We start from the raw sequence: 22101 nt of genomic DNA on the forward strand, positions 1-22101 counted from the left end.
TACCCACTCCGCAAAAGTTATTTGCCCCACATCAGTACTGCGTTGGCCAGGCTATATGACATGAGATAATGCATCAGAGGTCGTCGCTGCTGCCACAGTGGCTGTAACACGTGCAGAGTGGAATTTCACCATGTCAGCACATTGCATATCAACTGATTAACAGGTAGGCCAAAAGACCTCTGTAGCGACGATGCAAGTCGATGGGACATGAGGTGGAAGTAAGCACACAGCAATCGTGTTTTCGGAAGCAGCGCCTCCAGGCCGGGACAGTAGCACAGAAATTGCTGTATCGCCAGGTTGAGGACATGAGCCATGAAAGTCACGTGTGTAAGGTTGCCCCAGCGTAGGGCCACCACCAGGTTTGCACCATGGCCTTCCCTGTCTCCAGGTTCAGTTTAGACAGCCGTTGCAGAGACTCAGTCTGGATAGCTATCCACAACTCTTCACCTATGTGACTGCGATCTCCAAGACATATTCATTTTAATACTGCCTGATAGAAAGCATACCGCTGTGCGGCTGCCAAAGAAAAGGAATGGAGTAACCCGTCCACTAGCAGAAGTTTTCAAAATGCTGCACAATTGCTCACTGCAACAAAACAAACCTACTTCTCATCTCTTATATCATACCTGTCTCACAACCCTAATCAGCTATTCAGTACTTTGAAGTCTCTCCTTCGTCCACCAGCTCCCCCTCCCTCTCCTCTCATCTCAGCTGAAGACTTAGCCTCATTCTTCGAGTAGAATATTGACAACGTAGGGCAAAGCTTTTGCTTAAAGTCCCCACACCCCCTCCTCATAACGACTCAACTCTCCTCCCCCAAAACCAGCTTCTCCGCCATCATGGAAGATCATCTTTACTCTTCAAATCACATCTCACTACCTGTGAACTTGACCCAATACCGTCCAACCTCATAATAAACCTTACCACAGTCTTCATCCCAAGCCTAACCCACCGCTTCAACCTATCACTAACAACTGGTGTCTTCGCTTCATGATTTAAACATATCTTGATCACACCCATCCTCAAAAAGCCCTCCCTTGACCAATCTTCTGTGTCTAGCAATTGCCCCATCTCACTTCTCCCCTATCCCTCCAAACTACTGGAACAACATGTCCATTTGAACTGTCCTCCCAGTTCTCATCTTGCTCCCTCATTGACCACTTACAATCTGGCTTCCGACTGCACCATTTCACTGAAACTGCCCTGACTAAAGTTACCAATGACCTACTAACTGCCAAATCCTAGTGACACTACTTTGTTCTCCTCCTCCTAGACCTGTCATCTGGCTTGGACTCAGTGGACCATTCCCTCTTACTACAGACTCTCTCATCTCTCAGTATCACAGACTTGACCCTTTCTTAGATCTCTTCATACCTAACCGACCGGACGTTCAATGTCTCTCACTCGCACACCTCCTTCTCATCATCTCACCCCCTATGTGTCTGTGTCACCTAAGGTTCAGTTTTAGGACCCTTGATCTTCATCATCTACACCTTTGGCCTGGGACAGCTCATAGAGTCTCACGGTTTTCATTATCAACCCTATGCTGATGACACACAGATCTACCTCTCTGGACCTGATATCACCTCTTTACAAACCAGAATTCCACAATGCGTGTCCGCTATTTCATCTTTCTTCTCTGCTAGATTTGTAAACCTTAACAAGGAACCAAATTCATCATCTTCCCACGTTCCCATTCATCCCCTGAACTAACCTATCCATCAAAGTCAATGGCTGCCTCCTCTCCCCAGTCCTGCAAACTTGACTCTGATCTGACCTTCAAGCATCAGATCCAAGCCCTTTCCACTTGCTGCAACTCCAACTCCAAAATATCTCCGGGATCCGCACATTCCTTAACCATGAATGTACATAAACAACAGTGCACGCCCTCATCATCTCCCGCCCCGACTACTGCAATCTCCTGCTCTGTGGCCTCCCTTCTACAACTCTGACACCCCACCAATCTATCCTAACCTGCCGTTTAATCTACCTGTCACCCTGCTATTCCCCGCTTTCTCCCCTCTCATACCACTCATACAAAATTCTGCCAATAAATTTGACACAATTTGAATGAATTAGGCTTTTCACAATTTTTCCCTGCAAATTGTAATTCTTTAATTTTTTTTTCAGAAGTATCTTTTTTTGTCACATGCTTGAATTATTTTCTTATATTCTCATCCATATTGGGCGGCTGGATGGCAGTTTGTCACTTGGACAAGGCTCGAGGTACAGCACATATCTGGGAAGATCCAATGATTTCCACCTTGTTAAGGTTCAGATATTTCGAGTCCTGACGTTCTGTCCCCGGGGGGAGGGTGAAGGTGAATTTCTGGAGCAAAGCGGAGAAGAGCAGGAAGAGCTCCATGCGGGCCAGGTTCTCTCCAAGACAAACTCTCTTTCCTAGAAGAAAAAAAAAACGTATGTAATAAGGAATTATCTTATTACTGGAGTCACTCTGTGCTTTAGTTCCCCACCATCTCAGGACCGCTGCTTGCAGTTTATTTCTATTTTCTCTTTTATAACAATAATCGGAGGAGATTCATTGCATCATTTTTCAGTTTATCATCAGCTCTAATTTGAATCAGTCACATCCCCAAAGCTAGTAACCTGCCGTTATAAAGTTAATCTGCAGGTTAATAGTATTTCAACGCTGCCCGGCTGATGCACAAAAACTGCCTCTACCGGGAGGAAAGAAATGAATTAAATTCCTCCGGTAGCCTCCGGCTTTCAGTCATAGAGGCAGGCCGATACTGCTTTAGTCACTGCTCCTTACTTAGTGAGCAGCTGTAAGTGCGCCCGGGCCCATTGATCAACAGCCTTCTCTGCAGTTTATCAGTGCAGAATGGGCCGCGGTGGACTTACAGCCGCTAACTAAGTAAGGAGCAGTGACTGAAGCCACGTCGGCACGCCTCTATGACTGAAAGCCGAAGGCTACCGGAGGAATAAATTTAATTTTCTTCCAGTAGCCGGGCTATCAGAGCTGTGGCCACTTGGCTTTTGAATGTTATAAATCTGCAGATTAACCCCACATATATAGGTGAAAATCACATTAGGACATGACAGGTTAACATTAAAATTTATTCCTGAGATCTGATAGATATTTTCTATATGAATTGGCAATACCTTACACAAAAAAGACAATTCCAACAAAAGAAAGGAGGCGTCACTCACCACTAGTGATTAGCAAATATGTTCGAAATCCAATCTCAAAAGTTAAATTTGACACGAATATGGCACATTCGGATTCGTGCTTGGAAAGGCGAGCATTTTTACTTAAATTTGGGAAAATCTGTAACATTCGGTGAATAAGTACAGGAAAATTATTGCGGGGCAAGTACAGTGTTCTTAACAGTTTGGCTAGCATAGCGCCTGTTTATGATGAGCACGGGGACATGTTAGATGAGTAGAGGGCCTGGTGAGAGCTCAGAAGAGGTCAGAGGAGCAGCGCGCTTGTAATCCTGTAACTTTAAGTGAGCAAATCGCGGCAAGCCGATCAGAGCGCAGAACGCATTTACACTGTCCAGACTCAAGGGCTTCTGCCATTGGCTGTTGAAATCACATGTCCTCTCTATATAAAGAGTGGCCATGTTCCCTTGGTGCCATTTTATGCATGTCACTGCTGACAGAGGCTGCTGCTCAGTGTGCTCCTGTTTAATGAGAGATATTAGCTAGATAGATAGGTGATTGTTTTGATGTCAGATAGTTTAGATAAGTAGTCTGCTGTGTGCCTGTGAAATCGACTTTGCAGCACATTTCTTTCAAATTACTGAGATTCAGACAGAAACAGCAGGGCCCATGACATAGAACTGTGTTGTGCACTGCTTGTATAGTGCTCTATGCACCAGTATCATTTCAACCTACTTTTTTCATCTGCTAATATGATACAGCAAGCAAGCCCTACTAGCCCACCTGTTCATTTAGCGGGGTTGAAATTCAGCTGTATACAGACTCTGCAGAGCTCCTGAATAGTGATGAGTGAGCACTAAATGCTCGGGTAGTCGTTGTTCGAGTGGAGCAAATTGTAATGCTTGGCAACGAGCCCAAAGTAAATCTATGGGAAACTCCAGCATTTTTCTGGCGGCTCCCCCAGGCGGTCTGCAGAGGGCCTAAAAATTGCCCAAATCGATAGGAACAGTGCTCAAATGACATGGGGACAGCATGGGGAAGACCCCTGGAAGCATCTCTGACTCCCAGGTCAATGCTGTCAACAACGTTGTCAGAGTATTATGCCACTTTTACGGACTCACAATAAAACATACCAAAACAAAAACAAAATGGATTTTCCTGGGAAAAATGTTAAGGAACATCCTTTCCTAGGTAATGACTTGTATATAAAGCAAAATAAATAACCAAAACCAAAAATACTCCTCCACACCTTGGGCTATGTTCACATGTAGCGCTTTTGATGCATTTTTGAACTTTTGCATTGCTGCCAACGTTGAAAAATACATTCACTGGTAAATCTAATTTTAACATTTTACAACCTTATCTGGCCATGTGGTGTGTGACACATCGTCAGACACATCCATAGAATGATGTAAAGACATGGGAACACCATGGGGAAGACCTCTGGAAGCATCTCTGACTCCCAGGGCACTGCCTAAAACTGTGGTCATCTCATCAGACGTTATCATATATTACTGCGGTAATAATACAGACATTTTTGGCAACGTGACAAATATTAAACTGCATTTAAAATGGGCAAGGTTTGTGTCAAGGGACGGGGAAGTGGATGTTATGGTGATGGTGATAGTGCAAGCAGAGGCCATGGGCAAGATGAAACTCTGCCTGCTGAGGGAGCACAACAAACACCCACTTCATGTCGAACTACCTTCCTGTCGCAATTTCAAGGGGGCCGCGGAACACTACTATTGAAGCCAGAGCAGTGTGAAAAGGTTGTTGGTTGGATAGCAGATAAAACTTCCAGTCAGTTTGCCACCACCACCACCCTGTGTTCCACACTGTCCAGTCTCAGTAGACGTGAGTCTGGACCACATTATTATTTTTACTTTAGCGCCATTTATTCCATGGAGCTTTACATGTGAAAAAGGGGTATACAAATACATCGCAAAAACAATTACAATAATCTTGAACAAAAATGTGACAGCGACTGATACAGGAGAGGAGAGGACACTACCCGCGAGGGCTCAGTCTACAATGGATGGGTGAGGATACAGTAAGTTAAGAGAGAGCTGGTCTTGCAGTGGTATTATGGAGTGAGGGTTACTGCAGGTTGCACGCATGTCGCAAGAGGTGGGTCTTCAGGTACCTTTTGAAGGTTTCAACAGTAGGCGAGAGTCAGAAATGTTGGGGTAGAGAGTTCCAGAGAAGGGGGGATGCACGGGAAAAATCATGTATGTGATTGTGGGAAGAGGATATTAGAGGGGAGTAGAGAAGGAGATCTTGTGAGGATGAGAGATTGCATGCAAGTAAGTACCGAGAGACTGGGTCACAGATGTATGGAGGAGACAGGTTGTGGATGCCAAGGTTAGGATTTTGAACTGGAGTCTCTGGGCAATGGGGAGCCAGTGAAGGCATTGACAGAGGGGAGAGGCCGGGGAATAGTGGAAGACAGGTGGATTAGTCTTGCAACAGAGTTTAGGATAGATTGGAGGAATGCAAGAGTGTTAGAAGGGAGGCCACAGAGTAGGAGGTTGCAGTCATTGAGACGGGAGATGATGAGGGTGTGCACTAGTGTTTTTGTAGATTTGTGGTTGAGGAATGTGCGGATCTAGGAGATTTTTTTTACTTGGAGTCAGTTCAGAAATGAACAGTTGTGATTGTGTCTCCATTTGCTGGGTTGGCTGTAGTGGAAATGGTGTCGATCCCCATTATACTACTTAAACTTTAGTGAAATTAATGCCACTTTGCTGGTGTCTTCCACTAATTTTTGGAAATGTGGAGAATCCAGATTGAGTCTCCATCTGTTGGGTTTGCCTGTAGTGGAACAGGTTTCTGTCTCCATTAAACAACTTCTACTCTGGTGAAATTGATGCCACTTTGGTGGTGTTAGGCCCTAATTTAGGGAAATGTAAACACTTCTGATTGAGTCTCCATCTACTGGGTTGGCTTTAGGGGAAGATGTTTTTGGGCCGGTTTTAAGGTGTTGTGAATGCATTTTTTTGTTATACTGTGCATACACCTGAAGTTCACCACCAAAAAAATGACAAACTTGGCTAACACAGCTTACACTATCACATTAGCAAATTAAAAAAAAGTTTTTTGTGCTCTGCACTAGCGTTGAGCCTCCCCCATAGTGTTTGAGTTCGATTTCGGTTCGTCGAACACCCATATGTTCGCCGAACTGTTCGTCGAACTGTTCGTCGAACACCTTCGAACACCGTTAAAACCAATGGCAGGCAAACAAAAACACATAGAAACACATAGAAAACGCCTTCAAAGGTGTCCAAAAGCTGACAAACTGCTCAGAAGACACAACTAACACAAGGAAAAGTGACAAGTACATATAGTCATGCGAAAAGAAAAGAGGTGGAGGAGTAAAAGGAGGGGGAGACACAGATATAGCCATATCATGCCCTTCTAAAACCAAAAAAGTGCGAAGCCGACACGGCCAGTCCGGTCCTGCCCGTGCGACCTCCGTGTCGCCGGCTTTGTGCCAGAGCCGCGGTGGACCCTGACGGCCAGCCCCCCTCTCCCAATACTGGTGCCTGTCCGCTGGTGGGTCGAGCGAGTCCCCCTGCGGTGGAGGCAGGTCTAATCTTTTTAATTTAAATTGTCTCTCTAATTTGAATGAATACACTTTAAATCCTTTTACAAGGATCTATTGGAGGGCAAGTCTCATGCCAGCAGCAGCGTAATTCCAGCTCCAGTAGAGTCCACTAAAGCTGCTGCAGTTAAAAAGCTTTTATAAGGATCGAGCTCGGCGGTCCACCGCAAGGTGTCCTACCGCCAGTCCCAGCCCCTATGCCTTGGGGTGCCTCCCCGATGCTCTTCACTGAGTGTCCCGGGGGCCCGAACCATTTCCTTTGAAAAAATTAAGTGTCCAAACTACAGGTGGTGTAGCTTGCTTAACAGCTGGGATAATCCGCTGACTAGCAGACACTGCTACTAGGCACAAAGTATTTCCTGGGATAGATGCAGTTAAAAATTTGTAATTAGATACTATCGTTGGATGCTGAGAAAGCATTCCATAGAGTCTCCTGGCACGCCATATATTATTCTCTTAAAAAGCTTGGGGTAGGGGTCTATGGGACCCTTTTATAGGCAAAATTACGGCCCTGTATCGCAATACGTCACCTAGGCTGAAGATAAATGGAACATTTTCATCACCTTTCATAATCACCAATGGGACAAGGCAGGGATGTCCTCTGTCCCCTCTCTTATACATCCTAGTGACGGAGCACCTGCTCTCATCAATTTGCCATAACCCCAATATTAGGTGGATTGAGGTGGGAGGCACCGAGTACAAGGGCTCTGCATTTGTTATGGCTCTGCATGCTGTTATGGCTGAAATAGATCACTTTGTTACATGGTCAAATTTTAAAATCAATGCAGCGAAGTCTGAGGCCCTCGATGTCTCCCTCCCCAAATCCATACAGGATTCCATCCAGTCCAACTTTCCCTTTGCTTGGCCCTCACAGGGTATCAAATACTTAGGAATTCCTATTCATAGAGACCTCTCCCGTCTATGTTATCTTAATTTTGGGCCCTTTATTGAACAACTCCATATAGACCACGGTTGGCAAGTTAGAACTGTAAGATTCACTACGTGAACCACTGGTGTTTTGTGGAAAAGCACATGTACACTGTGTTTCAAATTATTATGCAAAAAGTGTTTAGGAGTGATAAGGTAAGAATTTATTGGTTTGTCAGTTAAACTCATTGATGGTGATATGTGTCAGGGTTTTTTATATCACTGTAAGCAATTGCAGACACCTGTGCTAATTAGTTTGGCAGGTGTGTCCAATGAAAGGCAAGACTACTTAGGAAGGCTGTCCCACATTATTAAGCAGCCTACATTTTCTGCCAAAATGTCAAAGAAAAAGGATGTGTCGGCTGCTGAGAAGCAACAAATTGTGGAGAGTTTAGGTCATCGCGTGACTACAATCAACATTGACAAGACACTTCATCCTGATCATCACACAATCAAGAAGTATGTAGCTGATTCACAGTACACACGTGTGCGTGCTGATAAGGGAAAATTGAGGACTCTTTCCTACAGGCAATTACGTCAGGTTAAAAGAACAGGGGCAAAAAAGCCTTGTCATAGCAGCAGACAAGTTTTTGAAGCTGCTGGTGACTCCAACGTCCCCCGAACAACAAGATGCAGAGTCCTTCAGAGGTTTGCAGCTGTGCGTAAGCCATCCTGTCGACCTCCTCTATCCACTGCACACAAGCAGAAACGGCTTCAGTGGGCCAAACAATACATGAAGACTGACTTCAAAACTGTTTTGTTCACCGAAGAGTGCCGTGCAACGCTCGATGGTCCAGATGGATGGAGTGGAGGATGGCTGGTTGATGGACACCCCACGCAAACACGGCTACAGCGCCAACAAGGAGGAGGTGGAGTAATGTTTTGGGCTGGAATCATGGGGAGAGAGATTGTCGGCCCCTTTAGGATCCCTGAAGGGGTAAAGATGAACTCCATAATGTATGTGGAGTTTCTCAAACAGCACTTCCTGTCATGGTTCAAGAAGAAGAACCGTGTATTCCGCAGCAAGATCATTTTCATGCATGATAATTAGAGATGAGCGTTGTTCGACTAGAACTGTTCGCCAATCTCAAATTCGAGCTGTTTTGGGCGGTGTTCGAGCCGTTTGGTGAACACGAACGATTTGAAAAAAATTCGGCTCTTCAAGGTTATGTTCGATAACTGTTCGTGCACCAAAATCATAACTGGATTTTTTCTCAGTAATGCTGAAAATTAATGATAATACGCAGTTTGAGTGTACAGCGGGGCGAGGGGAGGGGCAGGGGATGGATCTCTGCAGGAATAATGAAGATCTCCATTTTTTTTTCTCTTTCCCGCATTTACAGTGGGGAGGTGCAATCTATCAGCCTATCAGCAGCGCACACACGGAGCGAAGTGCTTTTTTTCACACAAGCAAGGGCATGTGTCATTGGCAGTGTATGACACATGTCCTTGCCCTATAAGACCCAGCCATTTTCCCCGTCGCCACCATTTTCTCACTGCTGCAGCTGCGTGTTAGATGGCACTGCTGTTGCTGTGTGCGCTATACCTTGTTAATTTCAAGCCAATTTTCACACAAATCTACAGATAGCTTGGGAGTAGGGAATAGTTGTTATTGCAGTCCTTTTAAGGACTAGGTTACAGCATTTCCTACGACTTTTATCAGGCAGGTCTGTGCTCTTAAATAGATAGGTCGGGAGTAAAGACTAATTGTAATTGCAGTCCTTTTCAGGACTAAGTTACATCCGTTCCTATCAGTTTTTGCCAGGCGGGTCTATGCCAGTGCTGTGCAAGTTTTTTTCACAGCATTTGGCTAAATCTAGCAAAGCTAATCCTTTTTGGCCTATGGCAGAGTGTGTTAGTCAGTGGAGTAGCCTATCTGTGTTGCAAGCTACACCACCTGTGTATAGAATACCAATTTTTTTACTGCACCTAGCGAAGTAAAACCTTTTGGGCATAGCATCATTCTATTAGTCCATCTATACTGACCTCCATCAGGTTGCAAATTGAATACAATTTTTTTCCGCATCTAGCTCTGAAAAAATATTTGGGCTTCTAGCAGTGTGTGGGACTTGTTCTATTAGTCCATCTATACTGACCTCCATCAGGTTGCAAATTGAATATAATTTCTTTCTGCATCTAGCTCTGAAAAAATATTTGGGCTTCTAGCAGTGTGTGGGACTTGTTCTATTAGACCATCTATACTGACCTCCATCAGGTTGCAAATTCAATATATTTTTTTTCTGCATCTAGCTCTGAAAAAATATTTGGGCTTCTAGCAGTGTGTGGGACTTGTTCTATTAGTCCATCTATACTGACCTCCATCAGGTTGCAAATTAAAAATATTTTTTTTCTGCATCTAGCTCTGAAAAAATATTTGGGCTTCTAGCTGTGTGTGGGACTTGGTCTATTAGTCCATCTATACTGACCTCCATCAGGTTGCAAATTTAATATAATTTTTTTCTGCATCTAGCTCTGAGAAAATATTTGGCCTTCTAGCAGTGTGTGGGACTTGTTCTATTCGTCCATCTATACTAACCTCCACCAGGTAGCAAATTAAAAATAATTTTTATCTGCATCTAGCTCTGAAAAAATATTTGGGCTTCAAGCAGTGTGTGGGACTTGTTCTATTAGTCCATCTATACTAACCTCCATCAGGTTGCAAATTGAATATAATTTTTTTCTGCATCTAGCTCTGAAAAAATATTTGGGCTTCTAGTAGTGTGTGGGACTTGGTCTATTAGTCCATCTATACTGACCTACATCAGGTTGCAAATTCAATATAATTTTTTTCTGCATTTAGCTCTGAAAAAATATTTGGGCTTCTAGCTGTGTGTGGGACTTGTTCTATTAGTCCATCTATACTGATCTCCATCAGGTTGCAAATTGAATATAATTTTTTTCTGCATCTAACCCAGCCAATAGTTTTGGCCTAATACAACAGTTTGGCCACTCAGCTCTGCTCAGTTCCCATCCATTGTTTTTTTCTGCAAACAACTCCAGAGTTGTGAATTAGTTAACCACCAAAATGAGTGGAAAAAGGCCTGCTGCTGGTGGAAAGGGGAATAGGCGTGTTGGGAAGGGGAAAAAAGGTTGTGTCTGTGGGGTAGGTGTTAAAGCAACAGTAACATCTGCAGAAGAAAGACCATCTTCCAGCCAAACTAAAATGTCTACTTCTTTTAGCGGACAATGTGATAAGATCCCTTTCTTACGGCCACGCCAATCGCTACAAATTCCAGATGAGGCACAAAAACAGCAGGTGCTTCAACGGATATCAAGTGCTCCTTTAAGTGGGCTCTCCTCCACCTCAACTTCAACATCACAAATACTCCAGTCCTCAGAGGTGTCACCCCAATCGCACTTGCTTCCTCACAGCTCCTAAATCTCCAGCTGCCCGTCTGAGTATGAGGTAGAACAGATGGTTGAGTCTGCAGAGCTGTTTTCTCATACTATAGCCTGGGAATCAGAGGTCGGCTCCAGAGCTTCTGTGAATCCAGATGAGGAAATGATCTGCACTGATGCCCAGAATCTTTATGAGTTGGATCCAGGACCGGACGCAGAAGGTTCTGACCATAATGTAGACCCTCATTCCCAAACTGTAACTCCTGTTGGTGGAGACAATGAGGAAGACGAAGATGAGACTCAAATACCTGATTGGAGCGACAACTTTAGTTTTTTGTCAGGGCAGGAAGAGGTTGGCTCTGAGGACGACGGGTGTGATAACACACAGGGTGATGATGCTGAGGTTGGAGATCCCACTTACTGTCAACCCACAATCAGCCAAGAGATGAGGTCAGCAGAGGAGGTGGAAGAGAATGCTAGTGACGACGAGGTCAGGTTGCGCCTTCCTGGACAGAGACGTAGTACTGGAAGCACGTCAACAACTGCATCCTCAAACACAACTCTGCCTCTCACCACAAGTCGTGGTGGCTCTTCAGGTCGCATGGGTGCTAAGCCTTGCATAGCCTGGGCATTTTTTCAGATCGATAAACATGACCCAACTCGTGTTATCTGTAACATTTGTCAGCAAAAGCTAAGTAGAGGCCAAAAAATACATAGTTTGAGTACTTCATGCATGAACCAGCAAATGGACATGAAGCATAAGTTGCAGTGGGAAGCTCACTGCGCTACAATGCGGCCTAGCCGGCCGGGCCAGCCACCTTCTGCCACATCTTGTGCATCCGCGGCCTCTTCATCCTCTGTGACTGGGGGACAGCAGTCACACCTGTTTTGGGGCGCAGACCTGCCACCTCTTTACCCACAACAGCCAGCGTGATTGGCAGGTCATCATTTTCTTTGGAGGTGGTAACACCAGCTGGTGTTGAGCGCTGTCCGACATCGATAGCACCACCTTTGGATCAAGGCAGCCTAACATGTCCGCCTGCATCTTCCTCACAGACCGGCAGTTTGCCGGGGACACCCTTATCAACCCCGTCTAAGCACAATAGCCAGCCCTCGGTCCCTCAGATGTGGACAAGTAAAAGACCATTTCCTCCTAGCCATGAGAAAGCTAAGAGGTTGAATTTCACCATCTGCAAGCTCTTGGGTACAGAAATGCTGCCTTTCCGCCTGGTGGACACAGAGGATTTCCGAGACCTTATGTCTGTCGCAGTGCCCCAGTATCAGATGCCCAGTCGGCACTACTTCTCAAAGAAAGGTGTGCCTGCGCTCCACCAGCATGTCGCACACAATATCACCGCTTCTTTGAGAAACTCTGTGTGTGACAGGGTGCATTTCACCACAGACACTTGGACGAGTAGGCATGGACAGGGACGTTACATGTCGCTGACTGGACACTGGGTAACTATGGTGACAGCAGGACAAGGGGCTGCTGTCCAAGTCTTGCCGTCCCCACGAGTTGTGCGTCAATCCTCTTTATTTCAAAGTTCCTCCACTGCTTCTGCCTCCTCAACCTCCTCTCGGTCCTCCACCTGCACCCAAAGCCTGTCTGGTCATGCCACAAGCTTTCTAACTGTGCATAAGGGATCCTGCACACCTCCTTACTATGCTGGCAGTAGGGCTCAAGGTCATCAGGCGGTTTTTACTTTGAAATGTCTGGGAAATGTGAGTCACACAGCTGAGGAGTTGTGGTCAGCTCTGGAGAACCAATTTCATGAATGGTTGTCTCCACTGGACCTGAAGCCAGGGAAGGCCGTGTGCGACAATGCTGCAAACCTGGGTGCGGCCCTTCGCCGGGGCAATGTCACACACGTGCCTTGTACGGCTCACGTGTTGAACCTGGTTGTCCAGCAATTTTTAGCCCACTATCCCGGACTAGATGGCCTTCTGCAGAGGGCGCGGTCGCTGTGTGCTCACTTCCGCCGTTCGCATCCCGCAGCTCAGCGACTTACATCTCTACAGAAGTCGTTGGGCCTGTCACTTCACCGGCTAAAATGCGATGTGCCTACCCGGTGGAATTCAACTCTGCAAATGTTGCAGCGACTGTGGCAGCACCGACAAGCCCTGGTGCAATACGTTCTGACGTATAGCCTGGGCCAACGAGATCCAGAGGTGGGGCAAATCACGCTGGAGGAGTGGTCTCAGATCAGGGACCTATGCACCCTTCTGCACAGTTTTGAAATGGCGACGAAGATGTTTAGTGCTGATGATGCCATTATCAGCATGACTATTCCGGTGATTTACATGCTGGAGCACATGTTAAACAGAATTCGGAGTCAGGTGGTGGCACAAGAGGAGGTGGAGGAAGTAGAGGAGGAGGAGTTGTATGCGGAAGGGCTAACATCTGCAAGGTCCAGACGGTCGGCAGCACCAAGGCGGCAGGCATGTGAGGGTGGGGGAGATGGTTTTACCAGGGCGCATGGTAGCAGCCAAACTAGTGAGGAAGGTGCAGGAGCCCAGGAAGAAGTGGAGGACGAACTGATGGAAGACTCATCAGATGAGGGAGACCTTGATCACATTTCTGTTGTGCGAGGTTGGGGGGAGAGGACAGAGGAAGGAAGCATGATTGTTACCTCGCCACCAACACAACAGGGACTTGGTGCTCCTGGATGCGCAACACACATGAGTGCCTTCTTGCTGCACTACCTGCAACATGACCCTCGAATTGTGAGAATTAGAAATAATCTTGACTACTGGGTTGCCACACTGTTAGATCCCCGGTACAAAAGTAAATTTGCAGAAATTATTCCTGCCATAGAAAGGGAGGTACGCATGCAGGGGTATCAGCAAAGACTGTTGCAGAATCTTACATGTGCTTTTCCACAAAACACCAGTAGTGCACGTACTGAATCTCACAGTTCCAACTTGCCAACCGTCGGACCGTCGAGTGTTCAGCACTCTAACCGTAACAGAAACACAGTATCTGCTGGTAACATCAATTTTGCGGAATCATTTCACCACTTTTTTAGCCCATCCTTTGCAAGGCCACAGGAGACAAGAAGTCTGACACATAGTCAACGCCTAGAAACGATGGTACAGGAGTATCTCCAAGTAAACATTGAAGCCATGACTGTGTCACTGGACCCTTGCTCTTTTTGGGCTTCCAATCTGGATAAATGGCCGGAGCTAGCCACTTACGCCTTGGAGATCTTGTCATGCCCCGCAGCCAGCGTTCAGTATGAACGTGTGTTCAGCGCTGCTGGTGGTGTGCTGACAGATAAGCGCATGCGGCTCTCCACTGATAATGTAGACAGCCTGACGTTTATAAAGATGAACAAATCATGGATCCGAAATGACTTTTCTACCCCTGTGTCATCCTGGGGAGAGTAAAAGCTTGATGATTGGTTAAAATCACCTCACCAACCATTTTAAGCTTTCAAATTACTAATCATGTTTATCTGTATCTTGGCTGGAAAATTATTTGGGCTTTTTAGCAGTGTGCAGTACTGATTCTATTAGGCCATCTATACTAAGCTACACCAGATTTAAAATTACTATTCATGTTTATCTGTATCTTGGCTGGAAAATAATTTGGGCTTTGTAGCAGTGTGCAGTACTGATTCTATTAGGCCATCTATACTAAGCTCCACCAGATTTAAAATTAATAATAATTTTTGCTGCATCTAGCCCGGAAAATAATTTTGGGGCTCCGAGATGCGCAAGACACATAAGTACCTTCTTGCTGCACTACCTGCATCATGACCCTCAGATTGTCAGAATTCAAAGTAATCCTGACTACTGGGTTGCCACACTCTTAAATCCCCCACACTCTTCGATCAACCTTTTCATTTTAATAAAGACCAAAAAAATGGCCATTTTTGAAATTATAAGCATTTGCAGGTTATTAGAAACTGAAATCAAACAGTTTTCAACTTAAAACTTTATTCTAGGTGATGTTATATTTGCACATAGGACCCCTTGTTCGAAAAGAGCTTCTGAACTCTCTCGTCCATTGAATTTGTCAGGTTTTGGATGGTTTCTGCTTCAATTGTTTTGCATGAGGACAGAATACCCTCCCAGAGCTGTTGCTTAGATGTGAACTGCCTCCCGCCATCATAGACACTCCTTTGATGATGCTCCAGAGGTTCTGAATGGGGTAGAGGTCAGGGGAGCATGGGGGTCACACCATAAGTTTGTCCCCTTTCATGCCCATATCAGCCAGAGATGCAGATGTGTTATGTGCAGCATGAGACGGTACGTTATCATGCATGAAAATGATGTTGCTGTGGAATACACGGTTCTTCTTCTTGAACCATGGCAGGAAGTGCTGTTTGAGAAACTCCACATACATTATGGAGTTCATCTTTTCCCCTTCAGGGATCCTAAAGGGGCCGACAATCTCTCTCCCCATGATTCCAGCCCAAAACATTACTCCACCTCCTCCTTGTTGGCGCTGTAGCCATGTTTGCGTGGGGTGTCCATCAACCAGCCATCCTCCATTCCATCCATCTGGACCATCGAGCGCTGCACGACACTCATCCGTGAACAAAACAGTTTTGAAATCAGTCTTCATGTAATGTTTGGCCCACTGGAGCCGTTTCTGCTTGTGTGAAGTGGATAGAGGAGGTCGACAGGATGGCGTATGCACACCTGCAAACCTCTGAAGGACCCTGCATCTTGTTGTTCGGGGGACGTTGGAGGCACCAGCAGCTTCAAAAACTTGTCTGCTGCTATGACAAGGCTTTTTTGCCGCTGCTCTTTTAACCTGACGTAATTGCCTGTAGGAAAGAGTGCTCAATTTTCACTTATCAGCACGCACACGTGTGTACTGTGAATCAGCTACATACTTCTTGATTGCCAAGACACTTCATCCTGATCATCGCACAATGTTGATTGTAGTCATGCCTTGACCTAAACACTCCACAATTTGTTGCTTCTCAGCAGCCGACACATTCTTTTTCTTTCCCATTTTGGCAGAAAATGTAGGCTGCTTAATAATGTGGGACAGCCTTCTTAAGTAGTCTTGCCTTTCATTGGACACACCTGCCAAACTAATTAGCACAGGTGTCTGCAATTGCTTACAGTGAGATAAAGAGCCCTGACACACATCACCATCAATGAGTTTAACTGATAAACAAGCAAATTCTTCCCTTATCACTCATAAACACTTTTTGCATAATAATTTGGAACACAGTGTACATGTGCTTTTCCACAAAACACCAGTGGTTCACGTAGTGAATCTTACAGTTCTAACTTGCCAACCGTGGTCTGTATGGAGTTGTTCAATAAAGGGCCCAAAATTAAGATAACATAGATGGGAGAGGTCTCTATGAATAGGAATTCCTAAGTATTTGATACCCTGTGAGGGCCAGGCAAAGGGAAAGTTGGACTGGATGGAATCCTGTATGGATTTGGGGAGGGAGACATCGAGGGCCTCAGACTTCACTGCATTGATTTTAAAATTTGACCATGTAACAAAGTGATCTATTTCAGCCATGACAGCAGGGATGGATATATGTGATTGAGTGATATATACTAGGACATCATCAGCAAATAGAGAGCACTTGTACTCGGTGCCTCCCACCTCAATCCACCTAATATTGGGGTTGTGGCGAATTGATGAGAGCAGGTGCTCCGTCACTAGGATGTATAAGAGAGGGGACAGAGGACATCCCTGCCTTGTCCCATTGATGATTATGAAAGGTGATGAAAATGTTCTGACGCTCCCCTTGGGCCTTGAGACACCCGGAGCTGGACCCTTTTTGGTGGATGCTGGTGGTTGTAGTCTCCGTGGCGGCGACCCGGTTCCGTGGCTCAGGGCAGTCAAACCAGTGGCGGAAATATTTATGTGGTTTTGATGTTTAAATGTCCGACTACGCCACCCGTGGATTGCGGTCAGAGTGAACCGCCGCTGCAGGACAGACGGCTGAGGCTGGTGTTGTGGGTGCAGCAGAGCGTAGCATAACTCCCCACAGGAGGAGTATAGCCTCAGGGCAGTGTATGCGGAGGATGGGGGTGATGGTGCAGGGCAGCAGCAGTAACGACACGGAGTCAGTGATGCAGTCCAGGGCCTTTACTCACAGTTCTTATTATCCAGACCACGTCTGCAGGTAACGGCTGCCCACGTCGTACTGTGCTCACCAGGTGAGGGGCTCAGACAACTCCCAGATAACTTTGGAGCACTTCACAGGACCCCCTTTGTGTGTCCTTTGTCTGGCCTTTCTTACCAACCCTTCTGTCCGGCTGCCTCGGGCCTCCTCTTGGTAAACTTGGCGCCGGTTTCCCTGACCCTATGTGGTGCCTTCCTAGCGGGTGTAGCGAGGGGCTGCGCCACATAAAATGTCACAGCCTCCGGTTTCTAGCTGAGGGTCGTTTCCCGCCTCCACTAGTTTCGGGGACCGGTCTCCCCCTTTGGCCTGACCCCTCCACGCAGGTGGATTCAGGCGTGCGGTGGCGACTCGCCCATCTGCACCCCTGGGATCCCTTCGTTCCTCGTTCCTGGAGCCTTCTCCGCTCCTCTTCCTTCCTTCTCCCTCTTTCAGGCCTGGGCCTCTGTTACTAGGCCTGCCTCCAGAGCAGAGCTCACGCAGAGCCCCTGCTCCCTGTCACTTCAGCTCTGACTTCTCTGCACTGAACTAAGATGGTGCCCACCTTTTATACTCCCTTCTCAATGCACCCAGGAACTGCTTCCTCCCTGCTCCTGCACTACAGGGTTCCCCTTCCTCAGTGTTCCCTCCCCCCACTCCAGCCAGGGAAAGGGACTGTCGTGCCCATCTCAGGGGCATATTGGTCGCCCTGCCCCATGGCAATGTGGTGTAATGCATGCAGGTGTCGGGTCCTGATCCACACTCCATCCTTACCTGAGAGTGAGATATCACACCTCTGGGTGAAGTGCAATACCTCTGTAGCAACCGAGCCCTCAGGGTGCTACAGTTCCATTTATCTTCAGCCTAGGTGACGTATTGCGATACAGGGCCGTGATTTTGGCTATAAAAGGGTCCCCTAGACCCCTACCCCAAACTTTTTAAGAGAATAATATATGGCGTGCCAGGAGACTCTATGGAATGCTTTCTCAGCATCCAACGAGAGTATCTAATTACAAATTTTTAACTGCATCTAGCCCAGGAAATACTTTGTGCCTAGTAGCAGTGTCTGCTAGTCAGGGGATTATCCTGGCTGTTAAGCAAGCTACACCACCTGTAGTTTGGACACTTAATTTTTTCAAAGGAAATGCTTCGGGACCACCGGATACTCAGTGAAGATCATCAGGAGGCACCCCAAGGCATAGGGGCTGGGACTGGCAGTAGGATGCCTTGCGGTGGACAGCCGAGCTCGATCCTTATAAAAGCTTTTTAACTGCAGCAGCTTTAGTGGACGCTACTGGAGCTGGAATTACGCGGCTGCTGGCATGAGACTTGCCCTCCAATAGATCCTTGTAAATGGATTTAAAGTGTATTCATTCAAATTAGAGAGACAATTTAAATTAAAAAGCTTAGAGCTGCCTCCACCACAGGGGGGCTCGCTCGACCCACCAGCGGGCAAGCATCAGTATTGGGAGAGGGGGGCTGGCCGTCAGGGTTCACCGCGGCTCTGGCACAAACCCGGCGACACGGAGGTGGCACGGGCAGGAGCGGGCTGGCCGTGTCGGCTTCTCACTTTTTGGATTTTAGAAGGGCATGACATGCCTATATCTATGTCTCCCCCTCCTTTTACTCCTCCACCTCTTTTCTTTTCGCATGACTATATGTACTTGTCACTTTTCCATGTGTTAGTTATGTCTTCTGAGCAGTTTGTCAGCTTTTGGACACCTTTGAAGGTGTTTTCTATGTGTTTCTATGTGTTTTTGTTTGCCTGCCATTGGTTTTAATGGTGTTCAAAGGTGTTCGACTAACAGTTCGACGAACAGTTCGGCGAACACACGGGTGTTCGACGAACCGAACCGAACTCGAACACTACGGGGGTGGCTCAACACTACTTGTGAGAGTACCCCCCGCCTCAGGACCTGTGCGATGGGAGGGTCTGAGAAAATTATCCCAGATTCTTGACAGTGTTCCCCTATCTCTGCTTGATTGCATTTGTGGCTCTCTCGCCTGTACTCCTTAGTTGTCCAATGAACTGTGACCTCTGCCGCCAGCGTTTTCAGATGGGAATTTTTTTAATAATTCCACATCAAGGACATTCTGGTATTGCCCAATTTTATTAGGCCTGTCCTACAAAGGAATAAGAGACATTAATTTCTCCCTGTAGCATGGGTCTAGAATCGTCACCAACCAGTAATGACTGTCACCCAAATTTGGACAACGCGTGGGTCACGGGAAAGGCAGCGTAACATAAACTCAGCCATGTGTGCCAGACTGCAGAGGCAAGACTTCCGTGTCCTCACCAAGAAGACGACTGACCATGATCTCCTCCTCATCCTCCTCTTCCTCCCTGTCCTCAAGCCATCAATGCTGAACAGACGGTATGACAGTTGTGCTGGTCTATAGCACAGGAAACTAGCTCCTGTTCTTCCTTCTCCTCCTCTTCCTCATTGTCACCAAATCGACGTTGAGATGAGATGAGCATGGGCTGTGTATAATCACTCTGTATGGTTCCTTGTTCCATCTCATCGCCGGCAATGCATCCTCTTTAATTGAGAGCAGAGAGCATTTCAAAAGACAGAGAAGCAGGATGGTGACGCTAATTATGGCGTCATCGCCTCTCACCATCTTGGTGGAGTCCTCAAAGTTTTGGAGGTTGGTACATATGTCTGACATCCATGTCCACTCACTCCTGAGGTCTTATGTGTGGAGTCTGACCTGAATACCGATGGCCTTGTTGATACTGGTAGTCAACAACTGCCCTCTTCTTCTCACAAATCCTTCCCAACATCTGCAGTGTAGAGTTCCAACACTGGAAGCTGCAAACGCTGCTGAAGCACGGCAAGGGCGGCGGAAGCTGTAGCTGACTTTCTAAAATGGGCACACAGGCGTCGTACTTTGACATGCTGATCCGGCAGCTCTGGGTAGGATTTGAGAAATCGCTGAACCATGAGGTTAAGCACATGGACCAGGCAAGGTATGTGTGTGAGCTTGCCTCGCCTCAGAGCCGCCACCAGGTTCCAGCCATTGTCACACACGAACATGCATGGCTGTAGGTTCAGCGGTGTGAGCCACAGATCTGCCTGCTCTTTCAGAGCTGTCCACAACTCTTCAGCATTGTGCGGTTTGTCACCTACAGTGCCTACAAGTAGTATTCAACCCCCTGCAGATTTAGCTGGTTGACACATGCGGAATTAACTTGGCATTGTGACATTTGTACTGTAGATCAGCCTGGAAGTGGGAAATGCACTGCAGCAAATTTTTTTTTTTTTTTTTTTTTTTTTTTTTTAAACGTTAAAAGTTAATTCAGAGTGTCATTTATTATTCAACCCCTCAAACCACAAGAATTCTGTTTGGTCCCCCTAAAGTATTAAGAAGTAGTTCAGGCACCAAGAATAATGAGCTTCACATGTGTGGATTAAAGATCTCTTTTGCCAGCCTTTTCTGACTATTTAAGACCCTCCGCAAACTTGTGAACAGCACTCAGACATGGTCAACATGGGAAAGACAAAGGAGCATTCCAAGGCCATCAGAGACAAGATCGTGGAGGGTCACAAGGCTGGCAAGGGGTACAAAACCCTTTACAAGGAGTTAGGCCTACCTGTCTCCACTGTTGGGATCATCATCCATAAGTGGAAGGCTTATGGAACTACTGTTAGCCTTCCACGGCCAGGACAGCCTTTGAAAGTGTCCTCCCGTGCCGAGGCCAGGCTTGTCCGAAGAATCAAGGCTAACCCAAGGACAACAAGGAAGGAGCTCCGGGAAGATCTCATGGCAGTGGGGACATTGGTTTCAGTCAATACCATAAGTTACGTACTCCACCGCAATGGTCTCCGTTCCAGACGAGCCCGTAAGGTACCTTTACTTTCAAAGCGTCATGTCAAGGCTCGTCTACAGTTTGCTCATGATCACTTGGAGGACTCTGAGACAGACTGGTTCAAGGTTCTATGGTCTGATGAGACCAAGATCGAGATCTTTGGTGCCAACCACACACGTGACGTTTGGAGACTGGATGGCACTGCATACGACCCCAAGAATACCATCCCTACAGTCAAGCATGGTGGTGGCAGCATCATGCTGTGGGGCTGTTTCTCTGCCAAGGGGCCTGGCCATCTGGTCCGCATCCATGGGAAGATGGATAGCCCAGCCTACCTGGAGATTTTGGCCAAGAACCTCCGCTCCTCCATCAAGGATCTTAAGATGGGTCGTAATTTCATCTTCCAACAAGACAACGACCCAAAGCACACAGCCAAGAAAACCAAGGCCTGGTTCAATAGGGAAAAAGTCAAGGTGTTGGAGTGGCCTAGTCAGTCTCCTGACCTTAACCCAATTGAAAACTTGTGGAAGGAGCTCAAGAATAAAGTCCACATGAGACACCCAAAGAACCTAGATAACTTGGAGAAGATCTGCATGGAGGAGTGGGCCAAGATAACTCCACTGACCTGTGCCGGCCTGATCAGGTCTTATAAAAGACGATTATTAGCTGTAATTGCAAACAAGGGTTATTCCACAAAATATTAAACATAGGGGTTGAATAATAATTGACCCACACTTTTATGTTTAAAATGTAATAAAATTCAACTGAGCAACATAACTTTTTGGTTTGTAAGATTTATGCTTCTGTTCATAAAACCTACTCTCGTTTGCAGTTTGAAGGCTCTAACTTATTTGCATCTTATCAAACCAGCTAAATCTGCAGGGGGTTGAATACTACTTGTAGGCACTGTAAGCATATTAACTTCAGCGCAGCCTGTTGCCACTTGGCTGAGGCAGTGCTGAAATGCTTCCAGCTTGTAACTGATGTGGTCATTTCGAAGATGGAAGCTGAAGTGGAGGAGGAGGATGAGGTGCAGGAGCTGTAGGATGTGGGGGTAACCCTGATTGACTCAGTGCCCACAATCCTTGGTGTCAGGAGGACATGTTCCGTCCCAAGGTCCGACTGGGTCCTGGCTTCCACTATGTTAACCCAATGTGTCGTCAGTGAGATGTAACGTCCCTGCCCACAAGCACTTGTTCACGTGTCCGTGGTTA

General features: G+C 46.6%; 1 protein-coding gene across 1 annotated transcript in view; it reads right to left on the reverse strand.

The window, feature by feature from the left end:
- Positions 1–2090: 2090 nt before the first annotated feature.
- Positions 2091–22101, reverse strand: part of LOC141266088 (cytochrome P450 2C20-like) — a 326499-nt gene continuing 306488 nt past the window's right edge. Inside the window, exon 10 of the mRNA XM_073679996.1 lies at positions 2091–2400. Coding sequence (XP_073536097.1) covers positions 2207–2400 — 194 coding nt within the window. The 3' untranslated portion in view covers positions 2091–2206. The remainder of the gene's footprint in view (positions 2401–22101) is intronic.

The sequence above is a fragment of the Phyllobates terribilis genome, unplaced genomic scaffold (assembly GCF_046119375.1).
Source record: "Phyllobates terribilis strain yellow unplaced genomic scaffold, ASM4611937v1 Scaffold_4__5_contigs__length_816908805, whole genome shotgun sequence".
In the NCBI taxonomy this organism is placed as follows: domain Eukaryota; kingdom Metazoa; phylum Chordata; class Amphibia; order Anura; family Dendrobatidae; genus Phyllobates; species Phyllobates terribilis.